We start from the raw sequence: 18,214 nt of genomic DNA, 5'->3' as shown, positions 1-18,214 counted from the left end.
CTTGCAGAAGAGATGGTCCTTTCCCTGATCGTCTTTTCATGCCCCTTTACAGGAATATTTTAACTTCACCAGAATACCTTAAAGGAGCTGGGGGTGAATGTATGAAGAAGGAAAATGAGAAATCAGCATGGTTTCTTTCTCTTCAAAATGATATATGTGTATAAATAGCTGTATTTTGTTCATTGATTTTTTTTTTGAGGGGGGGAACTTGCAGCATCTCTATCATTATGGCTGATTGCTATGAAGCAAAATATGAGAATGTGTTTTATCAGTGTAATGTCAGTTGATGCTGTACAGAAGGCCAGCAGGACCCTCTTACATCTTTGAAAGCAGAGATATAATGGAAGGATATTATGTGCTCCGTTAACTTAAGCAAAATTGCTATATGCCTTAAAAGGGGGAAAGATGGAAAAGTAAAATTCTAACATTATATCCTATATATGCATTCTATATTATATAGCCTATGTATTACTGGCTATATATATATTTTATCTATATTCAGGGCTGTCTACCTCTGAGCTTAAGTATGTTGTATTTTATGAAGGGTTTATTATTATTATTATTATTATTATACTTTAAGTTCTAGGGTACATGTGCACAACGTAATTGTGAAGGGATTTTCAAGGACAAGGCCTTTGGGTAAGGCCATACAGGCTGATTACTGCACAACTCCAGGGGACACCATTCACAGGGTATAATGTGTGTTCCCTGGAGGGCAGAGGTTGCAGTGAGCCGAGATTGCACCACTGCACTCTGGTCCGGGTGACAGAACAAGATTCTGTCTCAAAAAATATAAATAAATGAAATAATAATAATAATAATAATAATAATAATGTTGTGTGTTCCTTGGGTTAGTGCAGTGACCCAGAAGAGCTCAAGAATATTTTTTACCATATGAGGATTTGACCTTACACAGTAACTCCAAATGTAACAACTGAATAAGATAGAAGTAACTTCAGTCTATAGTGTTGTGCATTAGAAGAACACCTTGTTTCTTCTGTTATTCCTGTACTTAAATATTGTATTTAATATTTTAGAGTTATAGCTATGAATAAGTTATCCATTTTCAACATATGAGATTATCCGCTCCCATAGTGGCCTTTTCTCACGTTACCATACTTTGGTTATTGATTAGCATCAGCCCTGGGGAAGGGAGAGATTACTAGACTGTTTTCCCCTGTGCTGCCAACTCTAACAGAATATTTAGGAAAAGTTTCTTATTTATGAATGCTGTCTGCAACCTGTATGGGCCTCACTGAGATTTTTAAAATTTATTAACTAAGCTCAGAAGCCCACATTTTATCAAATGGCAATAAAAATTTTTGGATGAGTTTATGGTTACAGCAACTGGATAGCCCAACACTTGTGGAAGAAGTGTCAGGTAAAGACAGACGAGATTTGTTTGTTATCCTGGCTTGGCTCTTGGTAGTTGTCTTCTTAGGAACATTATGCCTAACTCCTCCATGTATAAAATGACTTGCTGGGATTAGGTCATTTCTGAGTTTCCCCTTCTAGCTGTATGAATTTGACTCCATGGAAATTTCTTATTTTCTCAATTAGAATGGGTTAGGCCAGTGCCTGCCCTATAGTTGTAATATCTAGAAGAAATTTGCCACCTTGTACCTATGTTTTAATTGAAATCAGCTGATTTCATTCATTTAGGAATCTTCCATATGTTTATAGTAGCCCTTACCAAAATGAAAACAGATCATGAAAACATGTTAACATTTCTTTCAAATAATCTCATACTTTAATGCCTTGATATTTTGATAAATAAGAATAGCAAATGATGGTATAACCTAAACCATAGTTGTGGTCACAGAAACAGAAGACCTTGGGGGTAGTGTGCAGCAGAACAGTTCTGCCAGGCAGATTGGGTGGTCCCCAAGAAGCTTGTGTGCCTGTATTTGTCCTTCATTTATTAAATAGATTTTTTGGTAGAAATAAGGAATAAAGTAGAGGTAGTTGACTGTAAGTCTAGATGCAGTTTCCTATTTCTAACTACTATCAATCTCTCTCTAGAAGCCATGCCTCAGAAAATCTGACCCCATAAAATCCCCACTTGAAATCCTGGCATCTTAGAACAGCTTGTGTACCCAGATCATCATTGCCAAAGTCAGTCTGATGATTAGTTTCCACACAAAACAGAAAGCTAAGTGGCACCTGATTGTGCTCCTCACGTTCTTGTCTGATACCAAGAAGGCCAGTAGGATGCACTGAGGAAAAAGTGGCCTTGAGATATGCACGTGATGGGACCTCTTCACAACGTATGGAGCATGTTGACTGTCCCCTCACTTATAACACTACACCTGCGACAGCTGACAATCTGTCATACGCTAACGCATGCTAGATCTTTCACATAATTAACACTACCCAGTCCATACGTATGTGAAACTAGTGGTGTCAAAGCATTTCATATTCTGAACCACGTTAAATAGGAATCCACCAGCCACTTTGCACGTAGAGTGACAGTGGCATAATGAGGTGTTGGTTCCTGCTTGGGCCAGCTATGATAAAGGCATGAGCATCATATCAAAATGTACAAATATTATGGAGCCATTAAAATGATATTTACCAGGATATTTTTAATAACTTGCTGCTATTTCTATCTTAGCTGCCTTTTGCTTGAGTCTTTTGAAGAAGGTTTGTCTCAATAACATGCCTAAGTAACGCTGGGACTGTTTGCAGACAAAAGATCAGGGAGCCTACTGGCCAGAAGCATCCTGAGAAGGCAGCCCACCCCTCCTTTCTGCAGTCATTGATTAAGGCAGAAGCTGAGCAGTGGGCAGTCATCCCAGATGCTCACCGTGGAACTGACTGTGAACACAAAGCAATGGGAGAGTCTTCTACAAATTATGCCCAAATTATGGGCCTAAAAAGAGTCCTTGAGAAAGAACACTTCCTATATGGGCTTAATGAAGGTAGAGTTACACTGTTGGCCAAAACACAGTTATATACACAAAGACTTTTGCAAAAATACTGTGTTTTTTAGAGACACCTTAGAAAGTGTGTAACAAGGGCGGGGCACGGTGGCTCATGCCTGTAATCCCAGCACTTTGGGAGGCTGAGGCGGGCGGATCACCAGAGGTCAGGAGTTCAAGACCAGTCTGGCCAGCATGGTGAAACTCTGTCTCTCCTAAAAATACAAAAATTAGCTGAGTGTGGTGGCCGGTGCCTGTAATCCAAGTTACTCAGGAGGCCAAGGCAGGAGAATCAGTTGAACCCCGGAGGCAGAGGTTGCAGTGAGCCGAGACTGTGCCATTGCACCGCAGCCTGGGTGACAGAGTGAAACTCCATCTCAAAAAAAATAAAAATAAAAATAAAAAAATAATAAAGAGAATGTGCAACAAATCACTACAACTAAAAAAACTAAAAGTAACAGGTTCATTCATGAACACCTCTGAGAGACATCAAAACATTACTTAATCATGTTTCTAGGCTTTTTTCTTCCAATAATCCCTGATATTCTTAAACATTAGGTTGCTGACATTTTTTTTTTTTTTTTTTTGAGACGGAGTCTCGCTCTGTTGCCCAGGCTGGAGTGCAGTGGCAGGATCTCAGCTCACTGCAAGCTCCGCCTCCCGGGTTTACGCCATTCTCCTGCCTCAGCCTCCCGAGTAGCTGGGACTACAGGCGCCCGCCACCTTGCCCGGCTAGTTTTTTTTTGTATTTTTTAGTAGAGACGAGGTTTCACCATGTTAGCCAAGATGGTCTCAATCTCCCGACCTGGTGATCCGCCCGTCTGCACTTTTTTTTTTTTTTTTTTTTTTTTTGAGACCGAGTCTTGCTCTGTCGCCCAGGCTGGAGTGCAGTGGCGCTATCTCGGCTCACTGAGAGCTCCGCCTTCTGGGTTCACTGCCATTCTCCTGCCTCAGCCTCCCGAGTAGCTGGGACTACAGGCGCCCGCCACCACGCCCAGCTAATATTTTTAGTAGAGACGGGGTTTCACCATGTTAGCCAGGAAGGTCTTGATCCCCTGACTTCGTGATCCACCTGCCTCAGCCTTCCAAAGTGCTGGGATTACAGGCGTGAGCCACCTTGCCCAGCCTGATACTTCTTTTTTGTTGGTAGACAGTGATAAAGCATTGCTTTGGAACGTTAAGAGGTAATCATTCTATAAGATCTAATGTTTCTCAAATATGGACTATATGGCAAGCACTTTGCTGAGTTCTTTATGCTTATACCAGGGAGGTCAAATACCTTGTCCAGTATCACAGAAGCAGTGAGGGAGGGTCAAAGCTGCCACTGCAACCCAGAAAGTCTGACTCCACACCTACTATGCTATTTGTGTTTTAAATCAAATTCATCAGCTTTATGGAACCTCAAAGATTATGACTAACCGGTTGTACACAGTGGGAGATACACATAAACCTGAAAGCATGTATAATTTAAAACAAACTTTAGAAATTTTCTTTGACTTGGCTTATGTTCTTGAAGTCACCTTTAAAAGTTCCCGTGTGTGTCAGGGTGTGTGTGTGTGTGTGTGTGTGTGTGTAAATACTTGGAAGCTTCTAATTTACTCTGAATAAAAATGTCATTCATGTTCGTTTATGTTTTACAAACCATTTTTTTTTTTTTTTTTGAGACGGAGTCTCGCTGTGTCTCCCAGGCTGGAGTGCAGTGGCGTGATCTCGGCTCACTGCAAGCTCCGCCTCCCGGGTTCACGCCATTCTCCGGCCTCAGCCTCCCAAGTAGCTGAGACTACAGGCGCCCGCCACCACGCCCGGCTAGTTTTTTGTATTTTTAGTAGAGACGGGGTTTCACCATGTTAGCCAGGATGGTCTCGATCTCCTGACCTCGTGATCCACCTGCCTCGGCCTCCCAAAGTGCTGGGATTACAGGCTTGAGCCACCGCGCCCGGCCTTTACAAACCATTTTTACATGTATCCCATAAACCTCCTGAAAATCTTGAGAGAGAAGCAATCCAGAGATTACCTTTCCAGTTTTGCAGATGAGAACCCTGAAGGACTGTGTACCTGTTACACCACTGAACAATGGGAAAACCAGGTTCCCTGTCTCCTCATTCCATCTTGTTCCAGTATTCCATTCTACCTGTCCTCTTTGGTTTCAGTGGTAACCTTTAGTAAGAAAGTGGTGGCAGTGCTTCTAAATCTTTGGTAAATTAAATGAAAGGTTTTGTTTGTTTGTTTGAGACAGGGTCTCGTTCTGTCACCCAGGCTGGAGTGCAGTGGCACAATCACAGCTCACTGCAGCTTCAACCTCCCAGGTTAAAGTGATTCTCCCACCTCAGCCTCCCCAGTAACTGGGACTGTGGACATGTGCCACTACACCCAGCTAATTTTTAATTTTTTGTAGAGATGTGGTCTCGCTATGTTGCCTAAGCTGGTCTCAAACTCCTGGGCTCAAGCAGTCCTCCCTCCTCAGCCTCCTGAATAGCTGGGATTACAGGCACATGCCACCATGCCCAACAAAAGATTTTTTTGAAATCACAGCATGTGTCAAAGTGAAAGCCATGACTAAGGCTGTGAATTCTTGAGTCTGCCATATGTCTGTGCCAGCAGCTCATTTTTGGACTTTCCATTTTCTTTCAGAGAATGAGATTCAGATTCTGTTGAGCTGAGAAGAAGATATAGAAAGCATATAAAATAAAAACAAATACTTGGATAATTTAAAGTAAGATCTAGTTATGGAGGGATTTTTTTTCCTCCAGGAAAATAACATTACTGAGAGATTTTCCCAGAGATATTCCCTTCATGCAGTGTCTGAGACGGAAGGACTTTTGTTTTTTTGTAAACATGTATACACTCAGTGTTAAATTGAGTGCCTCTCATTTCATATGTAGTGGCTCACCCATTGGCACTACCCTTTTCCTGTTACATCCAGTTTCTATTAAAATAGGTTAATTAAAATTTTTAAATGAAATTATTCTTTCTACTTATCATTCTGACACTTTGCTGTCTCCTAAGTGAAAAGTCAGTCACTGAGTTTGGACAGTTGTAGTTCCAGTAAGAGGTCTCAGTCCCAAGCACCCACTGAGCACGCCGCAGGTACCAGGCACTTCGCATGTGTTAATTCTGTTCTCATGCATGTACATTATGCCCATTTTACAGATCGAGAAATATGTGCTCAGAAAGGCAAAGCCGCACAGCTAGAAGCAGACAAGACTATGATCTGTGGTCTGCTGTTATAACCTATCCTTTTTCTACCTATTTGTAACGTATTTGCAGGCTGTGGGCCAGGTCTGGCCTGAAGACAAAATTAATCATAATTTTGATGAAGATAGAGGTACTTTTGCTGCTGGCAGCTGTTTACTGTGGCTCACTATGTGCTAGACACTATTCTGAGTGCCTTATCCACTTAATCCTCCCCACAACTCCGTGAGATAGGGATTGTTTTTGTCCCCATTTTCCAGATGAACAAGTGAAGGCACACAAGGTTAAGTACTTTGCCCACATTAGTAAGTGGTAAAGCCAGGATTCAAACCCGGGTAGTGAGGCTCTCCGGGGTCAGTGCTCATAATCATGACCTTTCATTTTTCACTGGTGTCGTACTGCATTATTTTTTAAAGAAATTATGATTGAAAACTTGGGAGATTTTACATAACAATACAGATTTCCAGCTTGTCTTGAAAAGTCAGAAGTTTGGCAACCCCAAGTCCACTCTCCTCCAGGGCACAAACTGTCTGACACTGAGTGCCCAGCTCCCTTCAGCCTAGACCCACTCTCTACACATCTCATTTGCATCTCTGGCCTGGCACTGGTGCACGGAGGAGTATGTAGCCGGAGTCTGCCCCACTCTCTGCTCATTGGCTGCCGGCAACACCTGTCCTAGGAGCCAGAGGTTCTGGTGATTCTGGAACATGGCAGGTTCAAACCAAGAAAAGGGTAGAGTAATTCCCAACTGAAATTAGAACTTTTTAAACAATTGATTTTCTGCATCATTTTTTCTTTTAGTTGGTAAGAGAACTCTTAGTGTCTTTGTCTTTAAAGTGTAGTTATTATACCACTGGAATCTTCATCACCTGGGTACTTTAAAAGTGTGCATTTTGGAACCTTACCCCAAACCTGTTTTCTGGAGGGCAGAGCCAGAAATATGCATTTTAACAATCTATCCAGGTGATTCTTTTATGCACTTAACTGTGAAAAGTCTACTTTCCAAGATATGCCAGAAATGAATATTTGTTGGCTTCTAGAGAATTAAAGGTGACTCTTTTAATTCTTGCCAGGTTTTGAATTTATTTTGTTATTGATTGGTCATTTCAAAATTTTTCTTCTGTGTTGGCCTAGTTCCTTTCTGTTCCCTTACTTTAGTTGATCTATTAATCTGCACTCTTGGATGCAAGTTGCAAAATTAACTCAAATTATTTAAGCAGGAAAGTGAATTTGGGGGTTCAAGCAATCAAAACGACGGGCGTCCTTGATTTCAGGTATGAAATCAGAGATCAGAGGCTCAGTCTGGGATATTAGATGACTTTCTCCATCTTTCACCTCACCTTTCCTCTGTGTGCACTTAATTCTCTGGCAAGTCATATCAAGCTATGTCAAGATGGCTGCCAACACCTGCAGCATGAGAACCTATTAGCAAATAGGCTCCAGCCTCAAGCAACCACCTCTGGCTTCATGGTTCCAGTAAATCTTCCATGTCTAACATTCAAATTTGTTTGCCTTAGATCACATACCTATTCCTGACCTAATAACAAAGACAAAAATGATAAAATACTCCAGATTGGCAAGGAGTACGATGTGGAACCAGGAGTAGGTCCCCTCCTAGACCATGTGGGACCTGGAGTGGAGGGAAGCACCACAAGGATACCTGAGTGGTGCTAGCAGGAGAAGAGCAGATAGATGCAGGGCTGGGAATGCCTACAGGCAGCCTCCTCAAGGGTAGTACATCTTTGGTGGTGGTGGTGGTTTAGTAGGCTTAGCATGTCCTCCATCCAGCTTTTAGATTACCTTTACTCTCATGTGTGTCATTGGGAGTTCTCATCAGAGAAAGCTTTGAAAACAGCCTTTTATCATTCTTCAGTCTGTTTTCACTAAATCAGAAATGTCTACAGAATTACTGTGGGAGATAGAAATTCGCTTCGTACCCTGATTATTCAGTTTTAAAGCCCCATAGAGATTGACATTTAATATCATCGGCCTCTATAAAAATTCAACCAGAATGTCAACAATGCCATTTGGGGATACTTCGATGACATCACCCCTGATGTTTCTAGTTAATAAGAAGGCAAGGAGACTCAAGTATTTCGAGCCTTCTTTTAAAACTCAAGTCGTATCAGTCTGCCCACATGATACTGTTCTCGGGGTAACTGTCTTGGTTTTCACAGGAATGTAACTTTTTCAAAAGAGGTTCCAATCTGACTCACTGGTATAGCTCTCTCCATATTCTAAACTTTTGTATATGTTTCAGCTTGATTTACCATTCTTTGATCTTTGCCAGTGTCTACCAAGATATTTATACAAATATAAAAATAACGTAAAATAATTTCTACAAGAATGGGTAATAATGCCACTGTGTCTGTGTTTTCACCCTGGATACTTTTTTGTGCCCAAACATCTTCTGAATAATGAAATCAAGTGATACCTATGGAATGAGGGTGCAGATCCATCTGTGTTTTGATGGCCTTCTTAGTTTAAGAGTTTGAGTCATGAATTTGTTTCTTCTTTGACATTTCCAAGATTGTGAGCAATATATTACTTGGGATTTTCTCCCCTTCTTCTTAAGTAAAATAAGTTTCATTGATCATTTCGATGCTTTCCAATTAAGGGACAGACATCTAAATAAAATAGGAGTAATAGTTAATGGCCAGGAATTAGGAAAAGATAAGAGCGTTTAAGAATATAGATGTGTATAGTTACATACTTCCCAGGTATGGGTTATGATTGCTGAATACCTTTTTTTCCCCTCCCTCTCTTTCTCTCTCTCTCTCTCTCACCTCTTCACATGATTAAGCAGCCGATTCTGGTGAACAAGACGAGCACACTCTCCAAGAAACAGCATTACCACCTGTGAATAATAGCATCATCGCTGCTCCCATCACGGACCCTTCTCAGAAGTTCCCTCAATACCTACCTCTTTCTGCAGAGGATAATTTAGGTCCTCTACCTGAGAACTGGGAGATGGCCTATACCGAAAATGGAGAAGTCTATTTTATAGAGTAAAGTATACCATTATTTCTACCTAAATCTCTCTTTCTTTTCCCTTCCTTCCCTCTGTCTAGCAGCTGCCAATGTAAACTATATTTAAGGGATTGATCACCCACTGATGGTATTTTTTAATAAGGTTTAATAAGTTTTGCATAAAAAGGTAATTAATTTTCTACTTATTGATTCTGAACAGTTTGAGGAAGCATAAAGTTAATCATTTCCCTAAAGGTTTAGACAACTACATTATGGTATATAGAAATTATGACATAATATTTAAAGAGCATATTTAACCATTAAAAATAGTAAATATGTTGCTTTTTTTTTCTTAATTGAACTGCAATGTCCTTATTGTTTTAAGACTTCTTCATATATTCTGGATGCAATTCCTTTATCATATATGTGATTTGTATGCATTTTCTCCAAGTCCAGCTTTTCTTTTCATTGTCTCAACTATGTCTTTCAAAGAGCAAAAATTCTTAATTTTGATGAAGTCTGATTTATCAGTTTTCTTTTTAGTCAATTGTGCTTTTTCTGTAGTGGCTAGGAAATCTTTGCCTAACACAGTCAAAAATATTTTCATTTTTTACATTTTATGTTTAGGTCTGCAATACACAAGTTAATATTTTTACATGGTGCAAGGTGTATGAATTAAGATTTGAGAACAGACAGGAAAGTCTCTCAGATTTATAAAACGTAAATGCTATATAGTTAAACATTTAATAATCTTTTCTGAAAAGGAAAAAAAAATGGCTACATTTTAAACCATTCTGGAAAATCTAAGATAATGTGGTTTTCCTAACCAACAGTAGTCAGTTTTTAAGTGCAGTATTTTGACTGTATTATCCTATCATTGAGATTCACCATGTTTTAATGTACCACTAAGAAAAAGAAAATGATTAAATTATTTTAAAAATAAAACCACAGATTCATCTATTATACTCACATAGATTGAAATTGATCTACTGTTAAGTCAACAATAACAAAGGGGAGGACATTGCAGAAAACTATGAGAAGGATCTCAATTTTGCAAAATATGCATGTATACATACATATCCTACATCTATTCTGTGTGTTCATTTGTTTCTGTTAATATGTAGATCAAGTTCTAGACGCAGAAAGTTCTAGAAGTATCTATTAATAGTTGGGTTTGAGTTAAGTAAATAACTTACTTTCTAGCCAGATGTTTCATTCATGTGGGTTGTGAATTTTTTATACTTTGTGTGTGTGCGTATACACACACTTTATTTATTTATTTATTTAGTTAGTTAGTTGGTTAGTTATTTAGTTATTTATTTCCCTTCCTGAGATGGGGCCTCACTGTATTGCCTGGGCTGGAGTGCCGTGGCATGATCATAGCTCACTGCAGCCTCTATCTGCTGGGCTTAAGTGATCCTCCCACTTCAGCCTCCCAAAGTGCTGGAATTACAGGTGTGAGTCACTAAGCCTGGCATACTTAAGCATATGTTTTATAATTAGAAAAAAACAATGAAAATTAGGTAGTATGATTTTTCTAAGCATATGGGAGTTAGAGAAAAGGCTTGGATCTCAGAACACCCTCTTGGACAGCTGGGTACAGTGGCTCACGCCTGTAATCCCAGCATTTTGGGAAGCCAAGGCAGGCAGATCATCTGAAGTCATGAATTCTAGACCAGCCTGGCCAACATGGTGAAACTCCATAAAAAATTGGCCAGGTATGGTGGTGCATGCCTATAGTTCTAGCCACTTGAGAGGCTCAGGCAGGAGAATCACTTGAACCTCGGAGATGGAGGTTGCAGTGAACTGAGATCGCACCACTGCATAGCTTGGGTAACAGAGCAAGGCTCTGTCTCAAAAAAAAAAAAAAAAAAAAAAAAAAGAATACCCTCTTTGAGAACCTACCCAGGAAGAATTCTGAGATAAGTGAATTAGAGCTTCTGTGCTATTTTCCAGCTAGAGGGAGGGGACAACTCATGTTTCTGTCTTCATGTTAATGACAAATGCTTTTTAAAAATAAGGATAAAAGAAGTAGTCTTTTCTCGAGAGTCAAGAAGTGTATTAATTAAGAGCTCAACTAAAGGGTCATGTTGTTTCCAGCATTTACAAGTTATTTGACCTTAGGAACTTTAGTTTACCTCTTGCATCTCAGTTTTCTATATATATATAAAAGGAGAACATGAATACTATGAATTGTACCTATCTTGTCAAACTGTTGGCAAGAATTAGAGGAGATAGAGAAACTAAAGTTCTTGGGCTAGTACTAATTAGTGATCACTATTGTTATTGTTACTATTGTCATCATCATTACCTGTGGTTATTCTGAGGAGTTTAAACATTGTTATAAAAATGGATGCCAACCATAAAATCAAAAATTTACTTAGCTTTTGCAATAAATTGCCTTTGAAATTATGTCACATTAGTAAAGAAGAATTATGCTGAGAAAAGGGAAGGATATTAGGTGTTCCTGGTACAGAATAATCTGTGAAACTCAGATTCTTAGAAAAGAATGTACCAGTAATTTTGTTCAAAACTAACTTGATACATTGGATAAAGGGAAGTTGGATATCTTGATGGTTAGCGGGATGCTGGCCTTCTAAACTATGGCTGGCTTTCAAGAGAATGTAGTGATTTGCCTAGTTTTTATAACTTAGCTTTTAGGTGATATAAAGCCAGTGCTTCACTTGCCTAAGGTTTAGTAGAAAAATTATACAAAAATGTGGCTTATGATAATTATGGGATTTGTTTGCGACTATCAGATTTCACATGTATGTATTAAGTGATTAGATACATATCATTTATATTTTTAGCCTAAATTGTATATACCGGTTACTTTGTTTTCATGTGTTTTTTCATTCTAAAAAACTTCTTTTTAGGATGTCTTACATTGAATAGCAAATTAAACCGCATTAGAACCAGATCTACCTTGTTTATGCATGTGCGTGTGTGTACACTCACATACAAATATATATATATTTGTTTTATAGTTTTTGGGAAATTGAAGAAATAGTAGAAATTTAAAAGAACTTTAAAAAATCAAGCATGGATTTGTAAACCTTTGGCATTGTGTAGAAAACAAACATAAGAAGTCTTTGAAAGGAAGAGCAAATAAGACAGACTAGCTAGGGAACCTAGGATCAAAGGAATACTAGGTGATGAGTTCCCTTTCTGTTTTACTTCATTTATCCAGACTTAGAGCTAAAGAGCCAGCAACCCAGAAATACCAACAGATGGAGGCAAATAAAGCCCTAATAAAAGCCTGCTCTCTCTAGCCAAAGGATCAGGAAAGGGGCATCCTACAAGACAGAAAACTTTTATTCAACAACCATTCTACTCTAGCAACAGCACAGAAAAACGTGTGATCCCATGCCCCAAGGGTAGAAGCTTAGACTTCTATCCTTGACAGGCTGTGTGACTAGAAGCTGAAACCTCCCTGCTGGGTAGTGTCAGAAAAGGCCAAGTGTAGAGCTGGCACTTTGCATCCAGGCAGTAAGGAGATTCCCCTTATTTCCACATAGATTTAGTGGAGACCACTTGAGGGAACTCAGGACTTCCACCCCACCTGGCAGTAATGAAACACCCTCTTCCTCCCCACTGGTGTGGTGTCAGAGGAGGTTTAGAGGAGAATCAGGATTTTTACCACCATCCAGTGGTAAAGAGCCCACCCTCTCCGTATGGAGTCAGAGAGGCCAGCTTGTGAGCAATAGTGAGATAGTCCTACCCCTCCCAGCCTAGCTGGTATCAACAAAGGCCTAGTGGGGAGCTCAAGCCACCATCCCCACCCAGCAGTAAGAAGGAGCCCATTCCCCTCTCCGGTGTCAACAAAAGCCAAGTGGGGACACCACCTAAAAGTAACAGATAACCCCCTTTCCTCTTTTCAGCCATATTAGGAAAAGCCAATAGAAGGTATAAGATCCAGACCCCTATCATGTAATACTGAAAATATCCACATTAATAATAATAAAAAAAATCACTTGTTATCCTAAGAATCAGGAAGATATCAAAATGAGTGAAAAAAGGCGATAAGTGAATACCAACACAGGGATAATAGCACTGTTAGAATTACCTAACAGATTTTAATGCAGCCATTATAAAGTTACTTCATCAAACAGTTATACCATGCTTAAGCCAAATAGAAAATTAGAATGTTTCAGCCAAAAATAGAAAGTCTCAGCAAAGCCATAGAAGATTTAAAAAAAAAATAGTAATTTTTCAACTGAAAAATACAATAGCCAAAACAAAAAGCTTAGTAGATGGATTCAACAGCAGAAGAGAGTGGGGAGAGGAAAGAATCTGTGGACCTGAAAATAGAAATTACCCAATAAGAACAATAGAGAGAAAAACAACTAGGGGAAAAAACAAACAAAAAAACAAACAAACAGAGCTTCAGGGGCATTTGGAACAATAACAAAAGATCTAACATTTATTTCATTGGAGTCCCAGGGGAAGAGAAAGTGGGTGGTACTGAAAAGAAAAGAACTTGAAGAACTAATGGTTGAAAATTTTCTAAATTTGGCAAAAGAAATAAACCTACAGATTCAATAACCTGGCTGAACCCAAAGAAAACTACAGCAAGACACATTCATAGTCAAATTTTTGAAAACTAAAACCAGAAAAACGTTGAAAGCAACAAGAAATGACACCCTATGTATGTTAGTGAAACAAGTAAAATGACAGCATATTTGTCATCAGAAGCAACAAAGGCTGAAAGGAAGTGGCATAGCATTTTTATAGTGCTGAAAGAAAAAAGAATTAACCCAGAATTCTACATCCAGTGAAAATATCCTTTAGGAATCAAGGGAGAATGAAAATATTCTTAAATGAAAGAAAATTTGCTGCCTGCAGGCCTGCTCTCAATAAATAGCCAAAAGATGTTCTCTAAACAAAAAGAAAATTCTAAAACAAAACCAAAATTCTAAAAAAACAAACAAAAACAATCAGGAAAATAGAAGAATGGAGAAAGTAAAACTATAGATAAATAAAACACTTTTCACCTTTTGAGTTTTCTTTTTTTCCATTTTTATTGAGATATAATTGACTTCTCTTTAAATTTTCCAAATTATGTTTAAGTGTTGAAGCAACAATAATACTGTTCAATGGTTCTAAATGTGTGTAGAGAGAATATTTAAGATAATTTATTATAAGTGAGGGAGGGTAAAAGAATATCAATGGAGATAAGGTTTATCTACTTCAGTCAAAGTGGTAAAGTGATGATGCCAGTAGACTATAAGATATATTAAATATATTTATAAATAATATATATATATAATGTGTGCATATATATGTAATGTAGTATCTAAAGCAGCCACTTACAAGCTATACAAAGGAGATATACTCAACAGGACTGTAGATATATAAAAATGGAATTCTAAAATATTCATGTAACCCACAGAAAGGCCAGAAAAATAAAACAGAGGAAAGAAAAACAGAACAAAAAGAAAATTACAAACAAAATGGAAGACTTAAGCCCTAGCATATCAATAACTACATTTAATAAAGTGAACTAAATACAACAATTTAAAGTTGGGGAATGGCAAAGTGAATTAAAAAGCATGACCTAATTGTGTGCTATCTGTGACGCATTATTTCAAATGTAACAATATAGGTATGTTGAAAGTAAAGGATGGGAAAATATATCTTGCAAATGTTAATCGAAAGAGCAAGAGTTGACATATTAATGTCAGATACAGTAGGAAAATCTCCAATGAATTAGAAGTAAACTAAACAACATACTTTTAAATAATCTATGGGTCAAAGAGGAAGTCTCAAGGGAAATTAAAGATAAGTAAATAAATTGAACTGAATGAAAATGTAAATACAGCACATTAAAATAGGTGGGACACAGCCAAGGCAGTGATGAGAGGTAAATTTATAGCACTAAACATATATATGAGAAAAGAGGAGAAGTCTCAAATTAACAATCTAAACTTGCAATGCAAGAACCTGGAAAGAGAAGAATAACTGAAATGCAAAAAGATGGAAGGAAATAATAAAGATAAGAGGAGAAATCAATGCTATCAAGAGCAGAAAAACAATAGACAAAAATCAATGAAAGAAATAGCCAATTCTTCAAAAGGATTAAAAAAATTGAAGAGCCTCTAATAAGATTGAGAAAGAAAAAATGAGAGAAGACCAAATTGTCAATATTAGGATTTAAATAAGGAATCACTATGGACCCTAAAGTCATTCAAGATAATAAGGGGTGGAGATTCCTCCTCTCCACAGGGCATCCGTGAAAGAGAGGATAATCAAATAAACACAATTAAAAAATGATAAAAGGGATATCTCCACTGATCTTACAGAAATACAAACTAGCATCAGAGAATAGTATAAATACCTCTACGCAAATAAACTAGAAAATCTAGAAGAAATGGATAAATTCCTGGACACATACACCCACCCAAGACGAAACCAGAAAGAAGTTGCATTCCTGAATAGACCAATAGCAACTTCTGAAATCGAGACAGTAATGAATAACCTACTAACCAACAAAAGCCCAGAACCAGACAGATTCACAGCCAGGTACTACCAGAGGTACAAAGAGGAGCTGGTATAATTCCTTCTGAAACTATTCCAAGCAATAGAAAAAGAGGGTCTCTACCCTAACTCTTTTTGTGAGGCCAGCATCATCCTGATACCAAAACCTGGCAGACACACACACACACACACACACACACACACACACACACACACATTTCAGGCCAATATCCTTGATGAACATTGTTGTGAAAATCCTTAATAAAATACTGATGAACCAAATCCAGCAGCACAGTAAAAAGCTTATCCACCACAATCAAGTCATCTTCAACATATGTAAGTCAATAAACATAATCCATCACATAAATGGAACCAATGACAAAAACCACATGATTATCTCAATAGTTGCAGAAGAGGCCTTCGATAAAATTCAACACCCTTTCATGCTAAAAACACTCAATAAACTAGGTATTGATGGAACATATCTCAAAATAATAAGAGCTATTTATTACAAACCCTCAGCCGATATTGTACTGAATGAGCAAAAGTTGGAAGCATTCCCTTGGAAACTGTCATGAGACAAGGATACCCTCTCTCACCACCTGGAAGTTCTGGCTAGGGCAATCAGGCAAGAGAAAGAAATAAAGGTATTCAAATAGGAAGAGAGGAAGTCAAATTATCTCTATTTGCAGATGAAATGATTGCATATTTAGAAAACCCCATCGTCTCAGCCTAAAAAGTCCTAAGGTTATAAACAACTTCAGCAAAGTCTCAGGATACAAAATCAATGTGCAAAAATCACAAGCATTCCTATACACCAATAGTAGACAGAGAGCCAAATCATGAGTGAACTCCCATTCACAACTGCTACAAAGAGAATAAAATACCTAGTAATACAACTTATAAGGGATGTGAAGGGCGTCTTCATGGAGAACTACAAACCACTGCTCAAGGAAATAAGAGAGGACACAAACATATGGAAAAACTCTCCATGTTCATGGATAGGAAGAATCAATATTGTGAAAATGGCCATACTGCCCAAAGTAATTTATAGATTCAGTGCTATCCCCATCAAGCTACCATTGACTTTCTTCACAGAATTAGAAAAAACTACTTTAAATTTCATATAGAACCAAAAAAGAACCTGTGTAGCCAAGACAATCCTAAGCAAAAAGAACAAAGTTGAAGGCATCATGCTATCTGACTTTAAACTCTTCTATAAGGCTACAGTAACCAAAGCAGCATGGTACTGGTACCAAAACAGAGATATAGACCAATGGAACAGAACAGAGCCCTCAGAAATAACACCACACGTCTACAACCATATGACCTTTGACAAACCTGACAAAAACAAGCAATGGGGAAAGGATTCCCTATTTAATAAATGGTGTTGGGAAAACTGGCTAACCATATGCAGAAATCTGAAACTGGATCCCTTACTTACACCTTATACAAAGATTAACTCAAGATGGATTAAAGACTTAAACTTAAGACCTAAAACCATAAAAACTCTGGAAGAAAACCTAGACAGTACCTTTCAGGACATAGGCATAGGTGAAGACTTCATGGCCAAAACACCAAAAGCAATGGCAACAAAAGCCAAAATTGACAAATGGTATCTAATTAAGCTAAAGAGCTTCTGCACAGCAAAAGAAACTATCATCATAGTGAACGGGCAACCTATGGAATGGAAAAACATGTTTGGACTCTATTCATTTGACAAAGGGCTAATATCCAGCATCTACAAGGAACTTAAACAAATATACAAGAGCAAAACAACCCTATCCAAAAGTGGGCGAAGGATATGAACAGACAGTTTTCAAAAGAAGACATGTATGTGGCCAACAAATATATGAAAAAAAGCTCATCATCACTGGTCATTAGAGAAATGCAAATCAAAACCACAATGAGATACCATCTCATGCCAGATAGAATGGCGATCATTAAAAAGTCAAGAAACAGGCCTGGCGTGGTGGCTCATGCCTGTAATCCCAGCATTTTGGGAGGCCGAGGCAGGCAGATCACGAAGTCAGGAGATCAAGACCATCCTGGCTAACATGGTGAAACCCCATCTACTAAAAATACAGAAAATTTATCGGGCGTGGTGGCGGGCACCTGTAGTCCCAGCTACTAGGGAGGCTGAGGCAGGAGAATTATGTCAACCTGGGAGGCAGAGCTCGCGGTGAGCCGAGATTGCGCCACTGCACTCCAGCCTGGGTGACAGAGTGAGACTCCTTCTTAAAAAAAAAAAAAAAAAAAGTTAAGAAACATTGGGAGGCCCAGCTGGGCGGATCACCAGGTCAGGAGATTGAGACCATCCTGACTAACATGGTGAAACGCCATCTCTACTAATAATAAAAAAAACTAGCCAGGCATGTTAGCATGAGGCTATAGTCCCAGCTACTCAGGAGACTGAGGCAGGAGAATCACTTGAACCCGGGAGGCAGAGGTTGCAGTGAGCCGAGATTATATCACTGCACACCAGCCTGGGTGACAGAGCAAGACTCCATCTCAAAAAATAAATAAATAAAAAGTCAAGAAACAACAGATGCTGGAGAGATGCTTTTACACTGTTAGTTGGAGTGTAAATTAGTTGAACTATTGTGAAAGACAGTGTGTCAATTCCTCCAGGATATAGAGCTAGAAATACCATT

General features: G+C 38.6%; 1 protein-coding gene across 50 annotated transcripts in view; it reads left to right on the top strand.

Annotated features, from left to right (window-relative positions):
• Positions 1 to 18,214, top strand: part of MAGI1 (membrane associated guanylate kinase, WW and PDZ domain containing 1) — a 677,437-nt gene that overhangs the window by 550,528 nt on the left and 108,695 nt on the right. For 26 of the 50 annotated variants that reach the window (XM_074032637.1, XM_045384807.2, XM_074032631.1 and 23 more), the window contains exon 5: positions 8,917 to 9,121. In XM_074032637.1, coding sequence (XP_073888738.1) covers positions 8,917 to 9,121 — 205 coding nt within the window. The remainder of the gene's footprint in view (positions 1 to 8,916; positions 9,122 to 18,214) is intronic. The other 24 variants (XM_074032628.1, XM_074032621.1, XM_074032638.1 and 21 more) reach the window with 1 other exon arrangement.

Source organism: Macaca fascicularis, chromosome 2, assembly GCF_037993035.2.
Source record: "Macaca fascicularis isolate 582-1 chromosome 2, T2T-MFA8v1.1".
In the NCBI taxonomy this organism is placed as follows: Eukaryota; Metazoa; Chordata; class Mammalia; order Primates; family Cercopithecidae; genus Macaca; species Macaca fascicularis.
This window is presented reverse-complemented; position numbering and strand designations above follow the sequence as displayed.